General features: G+C 40.1%; 1 protein-coding gene and 1 non-coding gene across 4 annotated transcripts; one reads left to right on the top strand and one right to left on the bottom strand.

Moving 5' to 3' along the window:
- Positions 1–723: 723 nt before the first annotated feature.
- On the top strand, positions 724–20,640 carry LOC101432899 (zinc finger protein 234-like). 3 transcript variants are annotated; one of them, XM_058280378.2, is made up of 4 exons: positions 724–771; positions 6,079–6,170; positions 10,132–10,258; positions 15,590–20,640. In XM_058280378.2, the coding sequence occupies exons 2-4, from the start codon at positions 6,156–6,158 to the stop codon at positions 17,308–17,310; spliced, it is 1,863 nt and encodes a 620-aa protein (XP_058136361.1). In that variant the 5' UTR covers positions 724–771; positions 6,079–6,155; the 3' UTR covers positions 17,311–20,640. The 3 variants fall into 3 exon arrangements, with proteins under 3 accessions (XP_058136361.1, XP_071065410.1, XP_071065411.1); XM_071209309.1 differs by having other exon boundaries at positions 733–983; XM_071209310.1 differs by having other exon boundaries at positions 733–794.
- On the bottom strand, positions 3,578–3,652 carry TRNAG-CCC (transfer RNA glycine (anticodon CCC)). The gene has a single exon. It is a non-coding gene; the product is annotated as a tRNA-Gly (tRNA).
- Positions 20,641–22,488: the final 1,848 nt, after the last annotated feature.

Genomic DNA, 22,488 nt, shown 5'->3' on the forward strand with positions numbered 1-22,488 from the left:
CAATTCCTTGAATTAAGAGATTTGCACAGTTATTATTATTGTCTTAAACTCAGTGTCATCAGGATTTTTGGCTTTGGCTGGGCCATCTCTTCCTGTTTTAGTACAGTTTCTAATTTTTTCCTGATGTCTAGGCATCTGATTGGTTGCTTTTCCTTCCAAGCCACTGGGTCCTGGTTTCTTGCTCCTTATTACTCCAGCCAAACCATTCTACCTTGCCCATTCTTTAAATTCCAAAATTTATTCTGATATCATCAGATTATACAAGCCATTCCCATCCTTTTTCTTGTCATCTAGTGCCCCCTAAAACTGTTATTCCCAATTGAGTCTATGAATATTGTGTCTTCTAGCAATGGTCGGATCATAATTTTGGCTTCCAGAAGTCATGCCTAAGGAATATTTTCCACTCAACAATTCAGGGAAAGGTACTGCAACGCCCCCCTCAGTGGAGCAATCCAACCAAGAGGTCGAGACTGTGCACGTTGTTTCCCTTGGACATTACATCCAAGAGCTCCAGATGGTCGCAAGCACTTAAACCTCAGTAGAAAGAAGCTGAGAACTTTATTCCCTTTCCGCCTTCTAGGAAACGTAGAGCAGGAGCTCGATAGGTGCGCGAACGCTTCCGTCTAAACGTCCAACATCGGGAATTCTGGGAATCGTAGTCCAAAAGTTCCGTGGAGCAGCGGCACTTCCGCTCAGACAGGCAGGGCAGGGAATTCTGGGACCTGTGGTCAAGAGCTCGTAATACAAGTACTTCCGCTCCAGGAGGGCGAAGTGAGTGCCCGTCTTTTCCGGGGGTGTGTGAGTCTTTTCCACGTCGCTCACCCTTCCCGAACTTCTTGGCTCTGCTCTTAGGGCCCGCGAGTAACCAGCGGTTGACTTAGGAGAGAAGTCGCGGCGGAGAGCGGCGGTTTGAGGGCGAGTGCCGGGCTTTGCGTTACCGTATGCGCAACCTCGTCACGTTTGGGGCGATTTGCGCCTTTCAGGTTTGGAGAAGGGCTGGAGTCGAACATCGCCGGGTTGAAGGGTCTGCAAGGTTCTCCGCCACTCCATCCCGCCCACCCGAATCCCCCACCTCTTTTTCCAAACGCTCTGCCAAGTGCTCGCGGTATAGCATTGGGCTAGTTACTTATCACTGTGCCTCTGGTCGCTGTTGTGTAAAATACCTTCCTGATAGGGTAAATTAGAACAGGGAGACAGCGTATAAACAAAGTCTTAAAACAGATCCTGTCAAGTGGTGAACGGCAGTTTCTTGTTACTAGTACTGGTTATCTTCCCGAAGAGCACTCGACCTGAAAGCGCTGGACCCGCCTGGGATCAGAACGCCCAGCTGCAGTGGTGCTGGACCCTTTCTTTGATCCCTGCAGAAAGCTGGATCTTCCCTGACTCCTGAACTCTTATGGAAGGAGACGGTTGCCTCCACCTCGTCCACGTGAAGGAGGAGATTTAACTGTGGTTTCTCGGGGACGGTTATACAGTCGCGGTATTTATTTCGCAGCCTCTTTAGTCCCCCAACCCTGACTTCTCAAAGAGGGCTTGCACGGAGTGCCTCCCTGGCTCCCGGCAGCAAAGCCTTATCTAAGTAAGACTTAGCATTCTTCTTTCACGTATATGTTCAAATATGTGGGAGAATGTGTGGGACTTGGCCTCAGGCATGCGTAATGATAATAATTAAACCTTAGTTGTTAAATTCCATTCTGAGGGCTTTAAACAAATTAAGACATTTACACCACACCGCGACTCTGAAGTGGTACTGATATTTTGCCGTATTTTAAAGATGAAGAGCCTGAGAAACATGTAACAAAAATTATTTGCCAGCAATTGCTCAACTAGTAAGGAGCAGAGCTGGACTTGGAACCTAGGCAGTCTGAGTCCGGAGCCCGAGTTCCTCATCTCTTTGTTCTCCCCAGGCCACGGGGATCTGGCTGGTATCAGAAAAAGCAGGTTAGGGCTTTATTGTGGCAGACCTTGAAAACAAGGCTAAAGGGCTTGGACTTTTCTGAGTTTTAAAAACGCTCTGAACTATTATTACGAATAATATTTTGTATTCCCAACAGTATCACTGTGGAGAATTTGAAAAATACAGAAAATATGTAGAAAAAAACTACTCGTTTCCAGGATGTAAGCAACTATTAAGCTTACACTGCATTACTGTTTAGTGGTGCTTTGTGTATATTTTTTATAAACATTTTATAAAATTGGCGTTATACTTTTCATGTTTCCCCTTTATCTTTTTAAACTATGGACATTTCCAAACACCACCAAGAAAGAATAGTCTAGTGAACTGTCATATGATTTTATTGTCGTCCTCATTATCTTTATCATTACTACTGTTATTGCTGTAACTTGTTTCCTGATTTTTTAACTTTCTATTTTCATATAATTTCAAACCTATAGAAAAGTTGCAAAAATAGTAGAAGGAAACCTCATACTATCTTTACCTTGATTCACCAATTGTTTACATTTTGCCTGTTTGCTTTGATTACACTCCTAATCACAGACAAGTTATTTTAGCCTGCTGCAGCAAGAAAGCTGAACCCCACTGAGAATCAGGGGGTGTCTTGGTAGGCGGCGTTCAGGAGGGGCTGGTTAGAGAGTTTTAGCATAGCATTCTGGATAATATTAAATATTATACTAATTAACAGTGGTTAATAGTGTTATTTACTAGATGATAATGATAACATTAGTCCATAATCCATATTTAAACTTGTTCTTTTGCACCAGTAGAGTCCTTTATAATTTTGTCCCTTATTTGTAACAGTTCAGGGTCCAATTTTATGCATTACCTATAGTTATTCTGTTTCTGTAGATTGCCTTAATCTGGAACAATTTCATAGCCTTTCTTTGTGTGTGTGTGTGTATGGTTGTTCTTGTTGGTTCTGAATATAGACAAGTTATTATAGAGAGAGACCTTCATTTGAGGTTTATCATTTTTCATATTTGGATTCAGATTATGCATTATCAGCAAGGGTACCTCAAAAGTAGTGACGTGTCCTGTTTTGTTTTATTTATTTTGAAATAATTGCTGCAAACTTACAGGAAAGTTGCAAAAATAATACAAACCCATACAGAGAACTACAAAGTACCACCATTCCCTTGGATATCCAGATCTACCAGTTTTAACATTTTGCCACCTTTGCTCTGTCATTCCATCTATCTGTTATCTCTCTATTTTCCGAATATTTGAAAGCATTATATTTCTTGAATACATATATTTCCTATGAACAAGAATATTCACTTATGTAATCATCTTAATTGCAGTACTCGAGTTCAAGAAATTTAACGTTGATATAAAACTTACATTCTATACTTCAGTTTTTTTCTTACATCCCAGTCATGTCCTTTTGAGCCCTTTCTCCATTCCAAGATCCCATCTGGTATCATGTATTGCATTTAATTGTCATTATCTCTTTATTTTCTTGTTCTTTTTTAAAATTGTAAAACATTTACTTTTTTTTTTTTAGGAGCTACCAGGGATTGAACCTGGGACCTTGTAAATGGGACAGGTGTTACAACTGCTCCCATTTTTAAAAAATAAGGTGGTTTAACCTCCATTTTATTTTTATTTTTATTTCTTTTTCGGAGGTACTGGGGATTGAACCCAGGATCTCATACATGGGAAGCAGGTGCTCAACCACTGAGCTATACCCACTCCTAGAAACATTTAAACCACATAAACCTTCCCATCCCACCCTCTCCCAAGAACGCCATTCTGTGGGATGAATCACATTCACAGTGTTGCAGTACCCATACCACCATCCATTGCTGTAACTTTCCCATCACCCCAAACAGAAACCATGTACTCACATTACATTAACTCCCCATTACCCCTTCCCCTCCTCCCTGATATTTTGTACTGTATTTCCTGTCTTTATGAGTTGCGTATACTCTGATACTTTCTTTGTGGTTACCATGAGTCTTAAATGTAACATCCTAAATCTGTAACAATCTCATTCACTTTGATAACCAACTTAACCCCAGTAGCATGCATAAACTATGCTCCTATACCTCTGTGTCCCTCCACCTTTATGTAGTTCTTGTCACAAATTACATATTTATGTATTACGAGTCTAAAACCACTGATTTATTATCATTTGCCTTTTAGATTCAATGAGAAGTAAAGTGGCATTACAAATAAATAATTCAACACTACTGCTATTTATATTTATCCATATCATTATCTCTGCCAGGGATCTTTATTTCTTTATGTGGCTTTAGTCAATTGTCTAGTGTCCTTTCCTTTCAACCTGCAGAACTCTCTTGAGCATTTGTTTGTGAGGCTGATCTAATGGTGATGAAATCCCTCAACTCTTGTTTACCTGGGAATGTCTTAATTCCTCCCTCATTTTTGAAAGACAGTTTTGCTGGGCACAGAATTCAGTAGGTCATCCCACTGTCTTCTTGCATCCATGGTTTCCAACAGATCTAGGCACTTAATCTTTTTGAGGCTCCCTTAACAAGGCACCTTGCTTCTCTTATGCAGTTTTTAGAACTGTCTTAATTTGTGGCATTTGACAGTTTGATTATAAAATGATGTTATGAGGGTCTATTTGGGTTTATCTTGTTTGGAGTTCATTGAGCATCTATAATGTATATATTCGTGTCTTTTGTTAAATTGGGGACATTTTCAGTCACTTTCTTTGAATATTCTCTTTGCTCCTTTCTTTCTCTTTCCTTCTCCTGGGACTCCTCAAATCCATATATTGGTATGTTTGATGGTTTCCCATAGGTTGCTTCTTTCTACTCCTCAGACTTGATGATAATTGTCTTCATGTTCACTGATTCTTTCTTCTGCTGTCTTCAGTCTGCTCTTGACCCTCTAGGGAATTGCTCATTTCTGTTACTGTGGTCTTCAGCTTTGTTTGGTTCCTTTTCATAATTTCCATTTCTCTGGTGATATTTTCTTTGTGTTCATTTGTCATTTTCCTAATTTCCTTCAGGTCTTTCCCCATGTTTTCCTTTAGATATTTGAACATATTTAGAACCTTTTTTTTGAGTCCTCATGAATGGCTTCTAATCCCTTAATCTTCTCTTTTTCCTGGGTCGTCATTTCCTGTTTCATTGTATGCTTTGCCATCTTTTGTTGAAACCTGGACATTTTGATATTTTAGTTGTGTTATCAGTGGAATTTAGACTCTGAGTTTTCTGTTCCTTAGGTTTATATCCAGCTAGTGTTATGATAGAGCTTTCCTTGAATCCCAGGAGCTAAGAAAAGAAAAGGAAGAAAATAAAACTTTCTCAGTCTTTGTAGATTGACCTGTGCAAGTGTGCTCCTTCAGGACTTGTCCATACAAGGCATTTGAAGAATAGCTCCAGACCACAGAGTAGGGGCCTCCCTGATCCTTTCTGTACATGTGGCCCTAGGAATTCCCCCATTTACAGGGAAATGAATATTCCCTCTTGCCCAATGACTGTCCGGGGCACTGCACTATATGTCCTACAGCCTGCAGTCCTTTGCCCTTGGCAACATAACTTTACTCCTTTCCCACAGCATTCTGTAGGAGAGCTCAATGAACTGCCTTCTACAAACACTCGGCAAGTTCTGGTACAGCAGATAGACTGGGCCAGAAAAGGCCCACTTGAACACAGTATTGTCTCCTGGTGCCCTGTTGGTTCTTCCTTCTTTCCCTCACGAGGTTAGCACTGAGAAGCCCATGCCCCCAGTACAGATCCCAGGTCCCAGTTCCAGTGGGAGCAGACAAACCCTTATGTATATACTGCATACATGTCTGGCCCAATCTTTCTGCTGCTGTCAAAGTGACACAGCTAAGTGAGAAACCATGCCAGGATTTAAATCCAGCCATATGAGCCCAGAGCTGACTCAGTCTGTACGTTATATTGTCTCAACACCCACTCTACCCAGAATCAGAATCGCCACCTTGGGAGCCAGAAGACAACACTGGTGATGGTGCCAGTGTGTGTTTGGGCAGGAATCAAATATCTGTGGTCTACTCTGCCCAGCAAACCATGTGCATTTATATCCTCTCCCAGGAAGGACCCCTTGGCTAATTCACAATAAATGCCCACATAGGTGAGAGACATCCCTGGCCACCCTTTCATGCCCTTTTTCTGCCTTTCAAGGTATTCTACCAGGAACAGTTCTTCCCAAGATTCTGCATATCTCCAGAGTCTGTACATCTCCAGAAGCAAGAAGGAAAATGACCATGTTCAAGGTGAGTAGGGCTTGTCTTTCTTGCTGCTAAAATCCCATTGGACACACATTTTTATCTTTCTTGGGAAGAACTCAAGGAGTGTTACAGGGATTTGAAGATCTGTGCTTCCTTTGTTCCTTTTTGTTCTATTTGGATCTGTTTTGTGTTTTATTTTACTGTTGTTGTTGTTTTTTATTTCAAAAATAAGACTGGAATGAAAGTTCAGTAACTTCTGACACCAACTATAAAGACTACAAAAACTTCTGTGAGCAATTGTAGTGCAATGAAATCCAGTCCACTTCTGACTCTTAACTACCTGTAGTTAAGCCAGTCTCCACAGGTTAAGGGCAATCCTCTATCAGATTGCCCTTCAGGCACCAGCCACAAAGTGTGGAGGCCAGGTCATCTACACATCCAACCAACTGGCTTCCAATTCAGGCATTCCCACCACTCCCCTTAGGCTCAATAATTTGCCAGAACAATTCACAGAACTCACTGAAAATGCTGTACTTTCACTTATAGCTTTATTATAGTAAAAGGATTCTTGAAGAAGCCAAAAGAAGTGACACATAGGGAAAGATCAGGGAGGGTTTCAAACACAAACTTGCATGTTTTTTCCACCTTGAATCAAAAAGCCTCACCTTCTGGGCACAGCAATGTATCTTATCAACCCTAGAAGCTCCCCTGAGCTTGAGTATCCTGAGTTTATGTGGAATTTCATTGTATAGGCATGATTAATGAAATCAGTGCCCACCTGTTGAGCTCAGTCTTCAGTGCCCCCTCCCATCCCAGAGGTTGGGGAGTCCTGCAGTCAGGGCCTGGCTCCCAGCCCACACCTCTATCACATAGTTGGTCTTTAGATGAGGCTGGCCCTGCCCTGTCTTTTGTTAGCATATTAACTGTCAGCCATGGTCCTTGGGCCCCTCATGAATGACAAAAGGCACTACTGTCACAGGAAACTCCAAAGATTCCTATCTCCCCAAGAACCAGGACAAAGGCCAGGTCTCTGTTTGAGGCCAAATTGATTACTATACAGCATTAGGTAATGAATGCATTTATTGAAAGTTGACATCATATTTCCATTGAATTGGTTTACTTTTATAACTACTTCTCCCTCATAGACATTCAGGTAGTTCAGTAATTTTATTGTTTTAAGTAACAGGAGTGGTATTTTTCTACATAAAGCTCCTCCCCTTCCCACCATCAGTTCTGAAACAAATCTGCCAATTTTTTTTGCCCTCAGTGTACCAGGAACTCAATACTAAGAGGGTACATTTGATGTGTGACTTGCTGTCCGTTTTGTAGATAGAATATCCTGTATGGCATGGAGCAACAGGGCCTAACTGCTGCTACACACACATGTTATTGGATATTTTCATGCAGGTAGAGACAGATTCTGTTTTCCGTATGTGTCAGTCATACCCCATGTATGTTTTATTCACTGATCTACCTATCTATACCTATCTATCTATATTTTAGGAGGCACCAGGGATTGAACCCGGGACCTCATATGTGGGAAGCAGATGCTCAACCAACTGAGCTACACCCACTCCCCTGGTCTATTTTTATTCCTTCATGTATTTGTTTTTATCAAAGTAATGCATAACTTTAGTTTAACATGCCCAAGGATACCAGGCACTTGCATTCTGTCACTGTCACTACACTTACTTCTTGGAACAGGTGAGTGAGGAGGTGCTTGGTCCCACCTTCATTCTAAATGTGACATGAGAAACCTGCTCAGGTCACACAGGAAACCATGGGCCAGGGTATTAGGCATTCTCTTGGACGGAAAGAGAAAGACAAGAGGAGAGAGAGGAAGAGTTCTCCATTTAGGGTCCTGCACCCTACTGTGCTGGTGCTTGGAGGTCTTGAGTACCTGCCTCCTTTTTTTTTTCTTTTTTTTTTTTTTTTAATTTTGCCAGTCTGGTAGGTGAGAAATTGTACCTCATTATTATTATAATTTGCCTGCCCCTGATTTCTAGTAAGGTTGAACATCCTTCCATAGTCTGTTGGCCACTTGGGATTTCTTTTCTGTGACCCATCTCTTTTGTGCCCTTTTGAGTGATAATTTCCATGGGTGGTGCTGCTCCTCACCTGGCTCCCTCCTCAGGGAGCTCATCTTCTCTTCCTGATGTCTCACCTTGAAGGCACCGAGATGCTTAGTGCTCCAGCCAGACCAGTACGGTGATTAGCTCAGTCATTGTATAGAACTTTTACATTTCTCCATAGCAAAAGAGACCTTGCAGTGTGTTACAAATAATAACAACAACAACAACTGGGGTGAAAATATTTACACCATACAGCTAGAAAAAGGCATAAAATCCCTAATAGGAATCTTATAGGTCCATAGGCTAAAGACAAAAATCCATAGGGATGTGAGCAAAGGATGTGAACAGGCAACATAAAAGGAGAACTAGAGAGGGCAATATCAGTGCCCATTTATAATAAAAAAGTGAGAATTATAAAAAATTGTTTTTCCTAATCACATTGACAAAACATTGTGAAAACTAATAACCAGATTTGGACCTGAAAGAGATGCTTATACTCCCTTGAAAGATAAGCAAAGCAGGGGGAAAAATTGAGAAGAAAATCTGCCATTATCTGATCAAAACTTTAAGTGTGCTTATTTTTTGATATTTTTATCTTCTTTTTATAGTCTTTTGAATTTTGTCTTAATCAGCCAGGAGAGTAAAATCCACATAAAATGATGTTCTTTGCAGTATTTGTTAAAATGAGAAGATTGTCTAAAATTAAATGCATTATTTAGAACAGGTTAATATATCATAGGTCTTCAATACCCTGGAATACTATTCAGACATAAAATAGGATGAAATAATAATAATGCTATTTTATAATAGGAATAGTTAATGTTTATTAAACACTCAGTCTGTGCTACCCACTGTTCCAAAGCTTTCTATATATATTTTCCCTTGTTTAATCCTTGATAGAACCCAGTAATGCAAAACCATTATACAGGGAGGAAACTAGGTCTTACGTGAACTCGCCCAGGGTCACAGGGCTGGTAGGGGGCAGACCTGGGATGTGCAGTGAGACACGCTGGCTCCAGACCATGACATGAATGCTGTGATTAACATGTGGGTGCCTTGAGAATGAAGGTGACAAACTACATACCCAGCCAATAGGGATTACCAAAAGTTTGTTAGTTAGGCAGACATTAAAGAAAAGGGCTGGGAAGTGGATTTGGCTCAACTGATAAAGTGTCCATCTACCGTATAGGAGGTCCAGGGTTCAAACCCAGGGCCTCCTGACCCATGTGGTGAGCTGGCCCACACACAGTGCTGATGTACGCAAGGAGTGCCATGCCATGCAGGGGTGTCCCCTGTGTAGGGGAGCCCCACACGCAAGAAGTGCAACCCTGCAAGGAGAGCTGCCCCACGTGAAAAAAGCACAGCCTGTCCAGGAGTGATGCCATGCACACAAGAGAGCTGACACAGCAAGATGACACAAGCAAAAGAGACACTGATTTCCAGTACCACAGACAAGAATGCAAGCGGACACAGAAGAACGTACAGTAGATGGACACAGAGAGCAGACAGCGGGGGATGGGGGAAGGGGAGAGAAATAAATAAAAAATATATCTTTGAAAAAAAGTCATAATACCCAGGGTTGGTGTGTATGAGAGGAGGAGAGTGGGTGTTGTGAAACATTATTGTGACTGAATTGCTAAACATTCTGGACAATTGGGCAATATTCTGAGTCCTAGAGGATTGCTTATGAGAATCCTCACAGGACACCAAGGAAAATATGAGAACTCTTCATTGCTGCCTGTTAGTGATGGGGAGGAGAATCCATGTAAGTTATTGACAGGATAGAAAAAGCAGGGCTGGGAAATCTACAGGTTGACTTGGGTCCTTCAGAGTCCCAAATTATTTCCCACTCATTTTCTCCAGTTTCTCAGTGCTGCCCCTCTTCAAGTGGATGATGGTGGTAGGCCTGAGTTTATATGTGCTTGACGTTTTAGGAAGCAGTGACCTTCCAGGACGTGGCTGTGGTCTTCACCAAGGAGGAGATGGGCCTGCTGGATTCTGCCCAGAGGAAGCTCTACCGAAATGTGATGGTGGAGAACTTCAGGAACCTGCTGTCCACGGGTGAGCACAGGAGCCCTTTAATATGAAATACCAGCCCTCCTGAGTGTCTTTGTGTTTAAGTCTTTGGGGCTATTGAAATGGTTGCCTGAGTTTGGGGACCAGACTTTCTTATTGACAATTTTTAATGAAGTAAATAGGGTAGAAAATTTTAAAGTTTGTTGGGAAGAATGGAACATGTTGCAGCAAAAATCTGGCCAATTGCATGAGTGATGAGAGAGCCAGCAGGAGGAAATTTAATGAAAATGAGGTTAGATATAGAGCATTCAACCTTTGTTTAGTAATAAATATTCATGGGTATATATATGGGTTTTGAAATAAATGTTATTTCTTTAAGTGGGTCATGGAAAAAAAGGTTTGGAAAATGCTACTTTTGATTCATTGATGAGTATGCAATAATTACCCATTTACCAGTAAATTGTACCAATAGCGTGTTTGTTTAAAATATGTGACTGCATGTTCACTGAGCATCAGCCCTTCAGATATGATACAGACCTCTTAGAAGGGGAAAAAAGTGCTTTGGATAATGATGACAGCAACCTGAAGAGAAGGGAATTCAGGAAATTTCCAGGCAGCTCGGGGGTCCTTGTAAATGTAATGTGTCTCTCTGTCTGACCATCACCCCTGTGGCTATTGCCCTGGTCCACATGACCAATCCACCTTCCTGGATTCATGCAACAGCTTCCAGACTGGTTGCCCTGCTACCACTCTTCCCCTCCTACAGTCTATTTGTGAAGCAGCCATAGTGATCCTTTAGATATGTAACTCAAATTGTTATTCCTCTGCCCCAAAACCCATTATGGAATTTATTTTTCCTAAATTTATAAGCCTCTTAAAGTGGCTCATAGAATCCTTCATTGTCTGTTCTTTATCCCCCACTGCCTCTCTGATAACACCTCCCATTTTTTCCCTCTTGCTCAGTCTTTTCCAGCCACATTATCCTCACTGCTGGTTCTAACTCATGTTAAAGGCACTGTATTGGTTTCCTAATGCTGCTATAACAAATGACCAGGAATTTAGTGGATTAAAACAAAACAGATTGATCTTTTATTTCTATAGGTCAGAAGCCCAACATGGGTTGCACTGGGCTGAAATAAAGCTGTCAGCAGGGCTGTTTCTTTCTAGAGGCTGTGGAGAAGAATCCATTTCCTTAACCGTTTCCAGTTTCTAAAGGCTACCCAAATTCCTTAGCTTATGGTCCCCCTTCCTTATCCAAGCCAGCCTTGTTGCATCTCTCTGACCATTGTCCTGAAATCACATTTACCTCGACTTTTACCTCCCTCTTCCCCTTAAAAAAAATTTTTTTTTAATTTTGAAAGAATTTCAAACTTAGAGAACAGTTGCAAAAATAACAAACCCCATTTAGAGGACTCCAACAACCCCCCAATTCCCAAGATACCCAGATTCACCAATTCTATCTTCTGAACATTTAAAAGGATTTTGCACACATCATAATCCTTGAACACATAAAACTTCCATGTATGTTTCTTACGAACAAGGATATTCACTTATGCAATCACCTTAAATTATGAAGTTCAAGATATTTACTTGATATAAAGCTTACATTGTATATTGTATATTCCAGTTTTTCTTTATGTCCCTGTCATGTCCGTGTGAGCCTTTTCCCCTCCATTCTTAGATCCCTTCCTGTGTCATGTATTGCATTTAATTGTTATCGCTTTAGTTTCTCTCTCTTTTCTTCCTCTTCTGCTTTTAAGGACCCTTTTAATTATATTGGGCACACCCAGATGATAGAAGATGTTCTTTCTATTTTTTTCTTTTATTCCTTATTTTTACAACAAACACTCCTTCTTTCCCCCCTCCTATTTCCCCTTCCTCAGTAATCTCTAAGCTGCTTTCTTTGTTTTTGTAAAATATTTATTTATCCCCCCCCCAGTTGTTTGTGGTTGATGTATGCTCTCTGTGTCTGTTTTTGTATGCTTTCTGTGTCTCCTTGTCTTTTTTTAGGAGGCACTGGGAACCAAACCTGGGACCTCCCACATGGGAGGGAGGCGCCCAATCACTTGAGCCACCTCCTATATCTGCTTGTTGTGTCTCATTGTATTTCCTCACTGTGTTTCCTCATTGCATCATCTTGTTGCATCGGCTTGCCACACCAGCCTGTTGCATTAGTTCGCTGTCTTGCTTGTCTTCTTTAGGAGGCACTGGGAACCAAATCTGGGATTTCCCATGTGGTAGGTGGGTGCCCAACTGCTTCAGCCACATCCACTTACCTCTAAGGTGCTTTCTATCCCTGCAAATTTGCTATTTCTAGTTGTCTCTTATAAATGATATCATACTATTTTTGCAAAATGTGACTTATTTCACTGAGTATAATGTTTTCAAGTTACTTCCTTGTTGCAGCACTTCTCTTAACTTCCTTTTTCCTCATGGCTGATAATAATCCATTGTATGTATAGCATACTTTGTTTATCCGTTTATTGATGGACATTTCAGTTGTTTCCACATTTTGGCTATTGTGAATAATGCTGCTTTAAACATTGATGTACAGGTGTCTGTTTGTGACCCTGTTTATACTTCATAGCTCCCACACACATTATTTCCTAAGATCTGTGGTAATAACTGGCTTGCAACCTATTTTCCCTTAAAAGATTTGCTCAGCCACAGCCCAATTCTTTCTTCCAAAGTGCACATGCACAGCTGCCTCCCAGGTTTCCCCTTCCCAGGGCTAGAGGGGGACGACTTAGAGTGAAGGTAACACAAATTTCACAGCTGAATGTTGCCTATATTTCTGGGCATTTCTGTTTCAAAATATGATGTACATGTGTGCTTTAAAAACGTGGATTTCACATAGCATTTCCATTGTTTTCTGAAGATCTGGTGTTTTATTTTGAATTTACAAACTATATAAGCTGGAAAGAACCAGGAAACTGCCCACTCAAAATTGATAAATCCTCAGAAAGACTCTCCCCTCTTCAAAAAAACTATTTTAAAGTGATAGTTTATTAATATAACCATAAACTGCAGTCCATGCCAAGAGGGATACATTGCATTACTTTTTTTTTTTCAAAGATTTTTTTTTAATTTATTGCCCCCTCCCTTGTCTGTTCTCTGTGTCCATTTGCTGCGTGTTCTTTGTCCGCTTCTGTTGTTGTCAGCGGCACGGGAAACTGTCTCTTTTTTGTTACGTCATCTTGCTGTGTCAGCTCTCTGTGTGTGCAGCGCCATTCCTGGGTGGGTTGAAATTTCTTTCGCGCTGGGTGGCTCTCCGTACGGGGCGCACTCCTTGCGCGTGGGGCTCCCCTATGCGGGGGGCACCCCTGTGTTGCAGGGCACTCCTTGCGCACATTAGCATCGCACATGGGCCAGCTGCACATGGGTCAAGGAGGCCCGGGGTTTGAACCGCGGACCTCCCATGTGGTAGATGGACACCCTAACCACTGGGCCAAGTCCAAGTCCGCTTCCCTGCATTACTTATTTATATTTTTTCAAGTTTCCACTATGGGACTTATCTTTCCATTTGAGCAATTTGTTTAAGGACTTGGTAACATCCATAACATAATTATTCAAATGTTTTGAACGTGAACCATAATAAGAAACATATCTTTCATTGTAACCAGTGCAAACAGTCCGTTTGTCTGTATAGATTTGTATGTATGACTATAGGAGATATTTCATGTAATGAAGTTTTCCCTTCTTCTCTTCTGTTTTTTCCTAAATACTTATTCAAAATTTTAAATTTATTACACAGCTGCTGTCTTCAATTTGAAAAACTGCTGTGAAAGGCCAATTTATCTACATCCAAAGTTCTTTTCATATTTGTTTTCAAAGCGATATGCAAAAGACTCAGAGGGAATTGGTGCATACATCCTTCATGCTTACTTTTTTTTTTTATATCAGAGTAGGAAACACTTTATTCTTTAAAAGCAATTGTTTTAAGAAAAAGGAATCAAAACTATACTTGTCGGTAATCACACTGGCCATTATCAGAATAGTACATGCCGTTAAGAAAAACAAATTTTTTTTCTAAGATGCTGCTCACAGGATGAGCCGTATCTATTCTATACCATGAGCAACACGTGTTTGAGTGAGCTTGGACTCTGAAACTTGAACCTTGGCTTGCTCTAAATACTTTTTTTTGCTGTAGCAGTTGATTAAAGAATTTGACTATACTTTTTCAAGGCTTAGAAAGGCTAACCAACTAATCGTGCCAGAGAGCAACAGATCAGCATTGATAATCACCAGAAAGCCCTGCACATAATTTTGTCATAGTTTACATGGATAATACATTGTCTCCATATGTATATATGTGTATGTATACACACACACAGACCCATCCATAAGTCAATCTGGGATTTATATGTTCACTCAACATGAGTTTGTTGAGGACTCACTATGTACCAGTCACTGTTCTAGACAGGGGTTATAAAGTAGGAAGCAGTATAAGGTTCTTGTCCTCATTAATATTAAATTGTGGAGAGAATGGCGTACAATAAGGAAAAAATGGCTTAAATAGCATACCAGATGAATAAATACTAGGTAGAACATATACAGAGTCAAGGAGGATGAATGTTGCCAGAGCTGAAATGCTCAAGCACAGGATTTAATGTTTTACACTGTGTGGTAAAGAGGTGATACACTGATATTTGAGCAGAGTCCTAAAAGAAGTGAGGAGCCACATGCACGCACATATCTGGGAAACATTCCAGGTAGAATAGAAGTTCCTTTCTGTGGTTGGCTTTGAGAATTTGTGCTGTGCCATGATCTTTTCCTTCTCCCAGACCCTGCCTATATTGTAAAGGTTAATTTCTATCTTTCTACTTTCCACCAGCATATCTGAATTACTGTTAGGTTTCAGGACAATTTTTGTTATCACTTCAACTTTCTAAGTACACGATATTTAAGAGATGTAATATAAACCCAAATATGCAAAATGTTAATTATGTTATTATTTTTCCTTATAGTTACTGTTAATTAATATTTTATTATCTATATGTTTTTTATTTGTATATAACTTATTAATTATATAGTTCACTTCAACATTCTCCATTGACTTTGAAATTTAATAGAAATAGTGACAGGTTAACTTTTGTGCCATGTGACATTTGAAAACAACAAGAACTATTGTTTCTAACTTGTATCTCACATTGGAGACGTGGTGTGATCTAATGGATCTCATAAATACTTAGCTGATAAGAGCCTCTTTTTGGATTTTATAGGCATATAAATCAGAAGACATGATACACAATGTTAAAGGCAAACTGATCCTTTCCTGGATCATTAAAGTCTCAGGTGCTGTCCTTAGTGTGAAATCTTGAAAACCCTGACCAAAGTTTTCACTTGCCCACATCTCTGAATTCTCTGTCTTTACAGGAGGCAAGAGCCAAAATGAGATGGAGACTGCCCTACCAGCAGGACCAATTGAAAAGCTTTCCTACTGGCAAATATGGAAACAAATTGCAAGTGACTTAACCAAGTGTCAAGACTCCACGATAAAGAGTCCTCAGTCTCCCAAGCAGGATGATTCACTCTGCCAGGTTGGGACAGGACTATCTATAACTCACACAGGACAGCAATTTTACCAATGTAATGAGTGTCAAAAAACCTTCAGTGATCTCTCCAGCTTTAATCTTCATCAGTGGTTGCACTCAGGAGAGAAGTCACATATATGTAACGAGTGTGGCAGAAGCTTCCGTTATACCTCAGCTCTTCATATTCATCAGAGAGTTCACATGGGAGAGATACGCCATAAGTGTGCTGAGTGTGGTAAGGAGTTCAGTCAGAGTTCACACCTGCAAACTCATCAGAAAGTCCACACTGTGGAGAAACCATACAAGTGTGAGGAATGTGGGAAAGGCTTTGTTCGTAATTCAGGACTTAAAGTTCATTACAAAATCCACAAGGGAGAAAGACCTTATCATTGTGAGGAATGTGGGAGGGCCTTCATTCATGCTTCACATCTTCAGGAACATCAGAGAATCCATGCTGGAGAGAAACCATTCAAGTGTAGCATATGTGGTAAGAGCTTCCGTCGTAGATCAGCACTTAATCGTCATTGCATGGTTCACACGGGAGAGAAGCCGTACAAATGTGAGGAGTGTGGGAAGGGCTTCATTTGTAGCTCAAATCTTTCTCTCCATATGAGCATCCACACAGGAGAGAAACCTTATAAGTGTGGTGAATGCGGTAAAAGTTTCATTCAGTCTTCACATTTTCAGGCCCATCAGAGAACCCACACTGGAGAGAAGCCATACATTTGTAAAGTGTGTGGTAAAGGCTTCATTTACAGTTCATATATTCAGGTTCATCAGAGAGTCCACACTGGAGAGAAGCCTTACAAATGTGAGGAGTGTGGAAAGAGCTTCAGGGTGAAAATTCAATATCAAGTTCATCTGGTAGTCCACACAGGAGAGAAACCATACAAATGTGAGGTGTGTGGGAAGGGCTTCCGTCAGAATTCTTATCTTAAAATCCACCAGAAGGCCCACAGTATAGGGAAACCTTTTACGTGTGAGGAGTGTGGGCAAGGCTTCAATCAGAGTTCACGACTTCAAGTTCACCAGTTGATCCATACTGGTGAGAAACGGTACAAATGTGAAGAGTGTGGAAAAGGCTTCAATCGTAGAGCAGATCTTAAAATCCATTGTCGAATCCACACAGGAGAGAAACCTTATAATTGTGAGGCGTGTGGGAAGGGCTTTAGTCGGCCCTCAAACCTTCTGACCCATCTGAGAAGCCACAGTGGAGAAAAACCATTTAAATGTGAAGAGTGTGGGAAACGCTTCAGTCAGAATTCACTGCTCCAAGCTCATCGAAGAGTGCACACTGTAGAAAAACCATACAAATGTGAGGAGTGTGGGAAGAGCTTCAAGTGGAGCGTGAATCTTGACATACACCAGAGAGTCCACACGGGAGAGAAACCGTACAAATGTGATGTTTGTGGTAACGTCTTCAGTCAGTCTGCACAACTTCGGCATCATCTTAGAGTTCACACAGGAGAGGAACCTTACAAATGTGATATATGTGGTAAAGTCTTTAATTGGAAAACAAGTCTTGTAAACCATCACAGAAAGCATCACAAAAAGGCAAATTGATCCTCATGATAAATTTTATGAAAACAGTGAGAGTGCTAAGAACATCAGAGAATCCTTGCAGGAAAGATGCTCTATAAAATGATGTTTTTAAAAACTCATGTGCAAATTGAATACTTGTAATCCTCAGATCTTGTGGGAGGGAAAACACTTGTTAAAAAAAAGACAGTGTTTCCCCCATAGCTCACCACATCCTGGGGGTCAAGAGACCACAGCCGAGAAGAGAAGCCTTGTAAGTGGGGCAGCAAGTAAGGGCTTCAGTTTGAATCTGACATTTATCAGGTATCACTCAGGTTACCTTATATGGATAATAGTTTTCTATCAGGCCTTTTACAAAGCTAAAATGATGAACATGCCAAGATTGACGTCCCAGAGAGTGTGGCCTCCATGAGGGCAAGAACTCTGCTGCACAATCTTGACACTGACAAGCACTTTGTTGGCGCACTCAGTACTTGTTTATTAAATGAATCAAAAGGAGAAAATGGACAATATTTGAAAATGGTATCCAAGAGAGGAAACCTGCAAAATTGAATTGAATTCAGAAACAAACATCAGCTGCAGAAAACTGTTTGGTATTGGCAGTCTGCAATATTAATACAGTATGTTACCCTATTGCTGTTGGCTCCTGTCCTTCCCCAGCCTCTGTTATCAAGTTGTGTCATATTATTTGGGGCCCTGTCTAGTGTTCCATCTTTTGTAGTTAACCAAAGACAAAAATTTTCTTGGTCAACTTAGGATCGAGCTTTGATTTCAGATCTGCATTTTCCTCCGGAATTTGACATGATTGCCCTCTAATTGCTGTAGCTTTTTGTTATCAAAACTTCTCAGGTATAGAGACTCTGCCATATTTGAAGGACATTAATATTGCATAGTTCCTTGCCCCCTTTACTTCCCCTGACTAATAACAGGAAAGTTCACTGGCATTTGACAGTTTTACCAGATGTGTTTATTATTGGGTCAGGGCTGACATTTACCTGCTTTTCCCTATTGGTGGTTCTAAAAGCATGGCTTTTGGAAAGGAGACTACCAGGATGTATGCTGTACATCTCTTCAATCTGGAAATCAGATCATAGGAATTTATGGTTTTGGGATTAAAACATCAACAAGATGAATTGCCACATCAGTGATATCACTGAATTTTTAAGCATCAAAATAAGTTTATCTGTAAGAATTAGGGTTTTGATATATTCCTATAATGACATGAATCCATTAAAAATGATGGCATATAGCTGTAATGACAGAAAAACATACTGTGGGATTTATTGAATCAGAGTATAGCCTTCATAATGTAATCAAACTCAAGTGTGTGTGTGAGACGGTGTGCGTATGTACATGTGCATGTACAAGGCCATGTGTAAACGAACACCCTTAGTGACTTTCTTTGGAAATGAGCATTTTGTGGGTTTTTCTGTTTCTCTTATCCTCACAGGATGTGGAATCAGTAAGGACAAAGAGGAGGTTTGGAAGCCATTCCTTACATACACCACAGTGATATTTTTTAGTGTGTTTTGTTAAATGCCTTTTGTTAGCCAAGTATATCTAATGGGAGAGACAGGTTTCAACAGTTGATTTCCTGGACCATGTCTTCATAGGACGTTAGATACTGATTAAGGCCCATGGTGTCTCAGGTGTCCCCAAAGCCACCCCTAGGTTCTGGATTTGCTAGCAATACTCACAAGGCATAGTATGTGGTTTTACTCACGACTATGCTTTATTACAATGAAATGATGCATAGTAAAATGAACAAAGGGAAAAGGCACATAGGTTGAAGTCTGTAAGAAACCAAGCACAAGCTTTCAATAGTCCTTTTCCTACGTGCTAAATTTTTACCTCAGCATCGAATTATTACATGTACGATTACCAAGCAAGCTCAATACTCAAGATTTTTACTGGGGGGTGGTCACATAGGCACTTTGCTCAGCGCTTATAAGAAGTCCAGACACCCAAAAGGAAAGCAGGTGTTTAACATAGACATTGTTTTTAATAGTTTAGACACATTGGGCCCCTCTTATCAATCAGGAAATGGTGGGAACTTTCCCAAAATTCCAAGTTCCCAGACACAGTCAAGGGCTAACCTTGCAAGCAGGCCTTTCTAAGGATAGCAGTCTTGGCCTGTTAAGTCTTAACTGTATACATAGCATCAGAATCTAGGGCCTTAAGTTTTTTCCCCCGTGTTAAGCCAGATGACAAATTTAGTCATCTTCTCTCAAAATTATTTGTAACCGAAAAAACTCATTAGATTAAACCAAGATGTTTTGCCTCCCAGAACTGTTCAGACCACAGGTAGGGCTTGTTTCCGCCATCTCCGGTGACCTGAATCTTCAAGATAGTTACAAAATAGTGGTAACAATTGGAGCCTACCTGTTTTGGGAGGAGGTTTGGGTTGGTTATTTCTATTTTGTTGTTATTGTTCACAGCCAAGGGAAGAAAGCTGTCTTATTCGATGTGCTGGGTAATTCACGTCTTCAAACTGCAAGATAAAATCCCTAGCTCTATATCTAGTTTTCCCTCTCTTTGAGAGGCCAGTTTTGTTTTGTTTTGTTTTATTTTTTTGTACTGGGGGTTAAACTCAGGACCTCATGCATGGGAAGCAGGCGCTCAACCTCTTGAGCTGCATCTCCTCCCTGCCATTGTTTTAGTTCCCATTTGTCCCCATGGACTTCTCTGTACAATTCTGGCCCTGTGTGTTAGCCCATTTTAGCTCTAAGCCTAGCTACAGTGTAAAGCTTTGGGGGCATAGTTATATGTTATCATTCTTCTATGCATGAAAAAGGAATGAGCCTTCCCAATGGGATTAAGTGATAACGGTATTGATTGGATATCCATTTAAGGATTAAGTTCACTACCACAAATATCTCCTGTGTGTTTCACACACTGATGTTCAGTATAATCATTCTCCGAACCTCCCTTAATTATCTAGAGACTGGGTGCTTTATTACATATTATATTTATGTGCTTTATTGCATATTATATTTAAATATAAATTCTTGTGTCTTTGGTTTGCCATATTATCCATGTGTGAATGTACTGGAGCCTTTTTTTTTTTTTATTTCAAAGTAAAAGTAACTTTCATATTCTTGTACATACAAAAATAATGCCTGAACATTGAAAATAAGCATGTTAGTACAGAAAATACCAAAGAAGAAAGTAGAGGGCAGTAGGAACTCACCAGTAAGAATATTTTGGTGAACCTGCTTCAGGGTATCTGCATACAGGTAATAGTTGTGTAGAATTTTATTAAATTAGAAACATATATACTATTTTCTAACTTGATTGTTTTCTTATTGAAACAATTGAAGATATTTTTTGTGCTAATAAAATGTACCTCCAACATTTTTAATGCCTGCAAAATATTCATTGTACTGATTATTATATTTTTCTTAACCAGTTTTTGCTGATGAATTTCTATGTGGTGGTCTTTTTTCTTTTTTTTTTTTAATTAGAGCAGTTGCGAATTTATGGAAAAGTAATGCAAAAGCACAAAGTTCCCATGTAACACCCCTTCCCCTCTTACACACTCAGTTTTTCCGGTACCATTTTACATTCATGGTACCTTTGTTAACAATTCATGAAACACTATTATTTTAATTATATTAACTATAGTGCATGGTTTACATTATAATTCACTTTGTGTTGTACACTTCTGTGGTGTTTTTGTTTTTCTTCTGGTAACATATATACAACCTAAAATTCCCTACTTTAACCAATTTCAGATAGTTCCAGGCCCAAGAGTAGGGGCCTCCCTGATCTTTTTGTGCATACCTCTTGTCCTGTGCATCTGCTTGTTGCCCTAGGAATTGCCTCATTTACACAGATATGAATGTTCCCCTTCCCTGGGAAACAGTTTTATCCTGTCCTGAGCATTGCATTGTATATCCTACAGGCAGCATTCCCTTGCCCCCAGTAGAACAACCTGACCTCTATAACATTCCATAGGAGAGCTCGGTGAGCCACCTTCTGTATATAGGACAAGTTCTTGGACATCAAGTCCTTCATGCTCCCAATATGTCCGTGAGGTTTACTTTACTCCCACTGGAACCAAGACCAGATATCCTCAGTGGGAGTGCAATCTGGCTTTGCACCAACGCGATGAGGAGATGGAGAAGGGGCCATGCAGGGCACCATGAGATCCTACTTCTAAGTGGCATTTTCTTGATTTGCCACTCACCCTTACTACTCACCCTCTCCCTCCTCCTCATCCTCCTTGTCCTTCCTACCTTCTTCCAGTTTAATTTGTATGTTTTTAGGAATTTACCCATTTTATATAGGTTATCTAATTTGTTGGCATGCAGTTGATAGTGTCCACTTATAATTCTTTTTATTTCTGTGGTTTTGGTAGTAATGTGCTCCCTTTTATTTATTATTTTAGTTAATGGCATCCTCTCTTTTGTCAGTCTAGCTAAAGGTTTGTTGATTTTACTGATCTTTTCAAGTAAAGGTTTTGTTGATTCCCTCTATTTTTTCTTTCTATAGTTTATTTTTCTCCACTCTAATCTTTGTTATATCCTTCCTCTGCTCACTTTGAATTTAGTTTGCTTTTCTTTTTCAATGTCCTTCAGATGTGACGTTAGATCTGTGATTTAAGATCTTTCCTCTTTTTTAAAATTTCCCTCAGTACTTGTTATGATCAGTTTTTTTGTATCAGTTTGGCTAGGGTGCTGTCCTCAGTTATTCAAACACTACCTTCCCATGAAGGTAATTTTTAGATGTGAGTAAAGTCCATAATCAATTGACTTTTAGTAAGGGAGATTATCCTAGATAATATCTGTATGCCTAATTCAATCAATTTAAAGACTTTGAGAGCAGACCTGCGACATACTTGAAGATAAAGTTCTGCCTGAGGAGAGCAGCTTCAGTTCATGCCTCGGAATTCCAATTTGCCCTTCCTGGTGGCCTACCTATGGATTTTTGGCTTGCCTAGCCAGTCTCCATAATCATGCAAGAAATCTTTTAATATATATCTCCTACTGGTTCTGTTTCTGGTTGAACCTAACTAATAGAGATTTTGATACTGAAAGTGGTTCTAGAGCAATAGAATCTTAGGGGTGAATTTTCTATAGTGGTTCTGGTTTTCCTGGAATTGGTTATCTGATCTTCTTAGATCTAAGTAAAGATGTGACAATAGAGTTATTCAGAATAATGCCATTGGATACTCCTGATCAAATATGTATAAAAAGCAAA

The sequence above is a fragment of the Dasypus novemcinctus genome, chromosome 18 (genome assembly GCF_030445035.2).
Source record: "Dasypus novemcinctus isolate mDasNov1 chromosome 18, mDasNov1.1.hap2, whole genome shotgun sequence".
Taxonomy (NCBI): Eukaryota; Metazoa; Chordata; class Mammalia; order Cingulata; family Dasypodidae; genus Dasypus; species Dasypus novemcinctus.

Excerpts from the sequence above, each read along its gene's own strand:
- LOC101432899 (XM_058280378.2), top strand. Across the intron at positions 10,259-15,589 it reads CAGGAACCTGCTGTCCACGG|GAGGCAAGAGCCAAAATGAG; the intron begins GTGAGCACAGGA and ends CTGTCTTTACAG.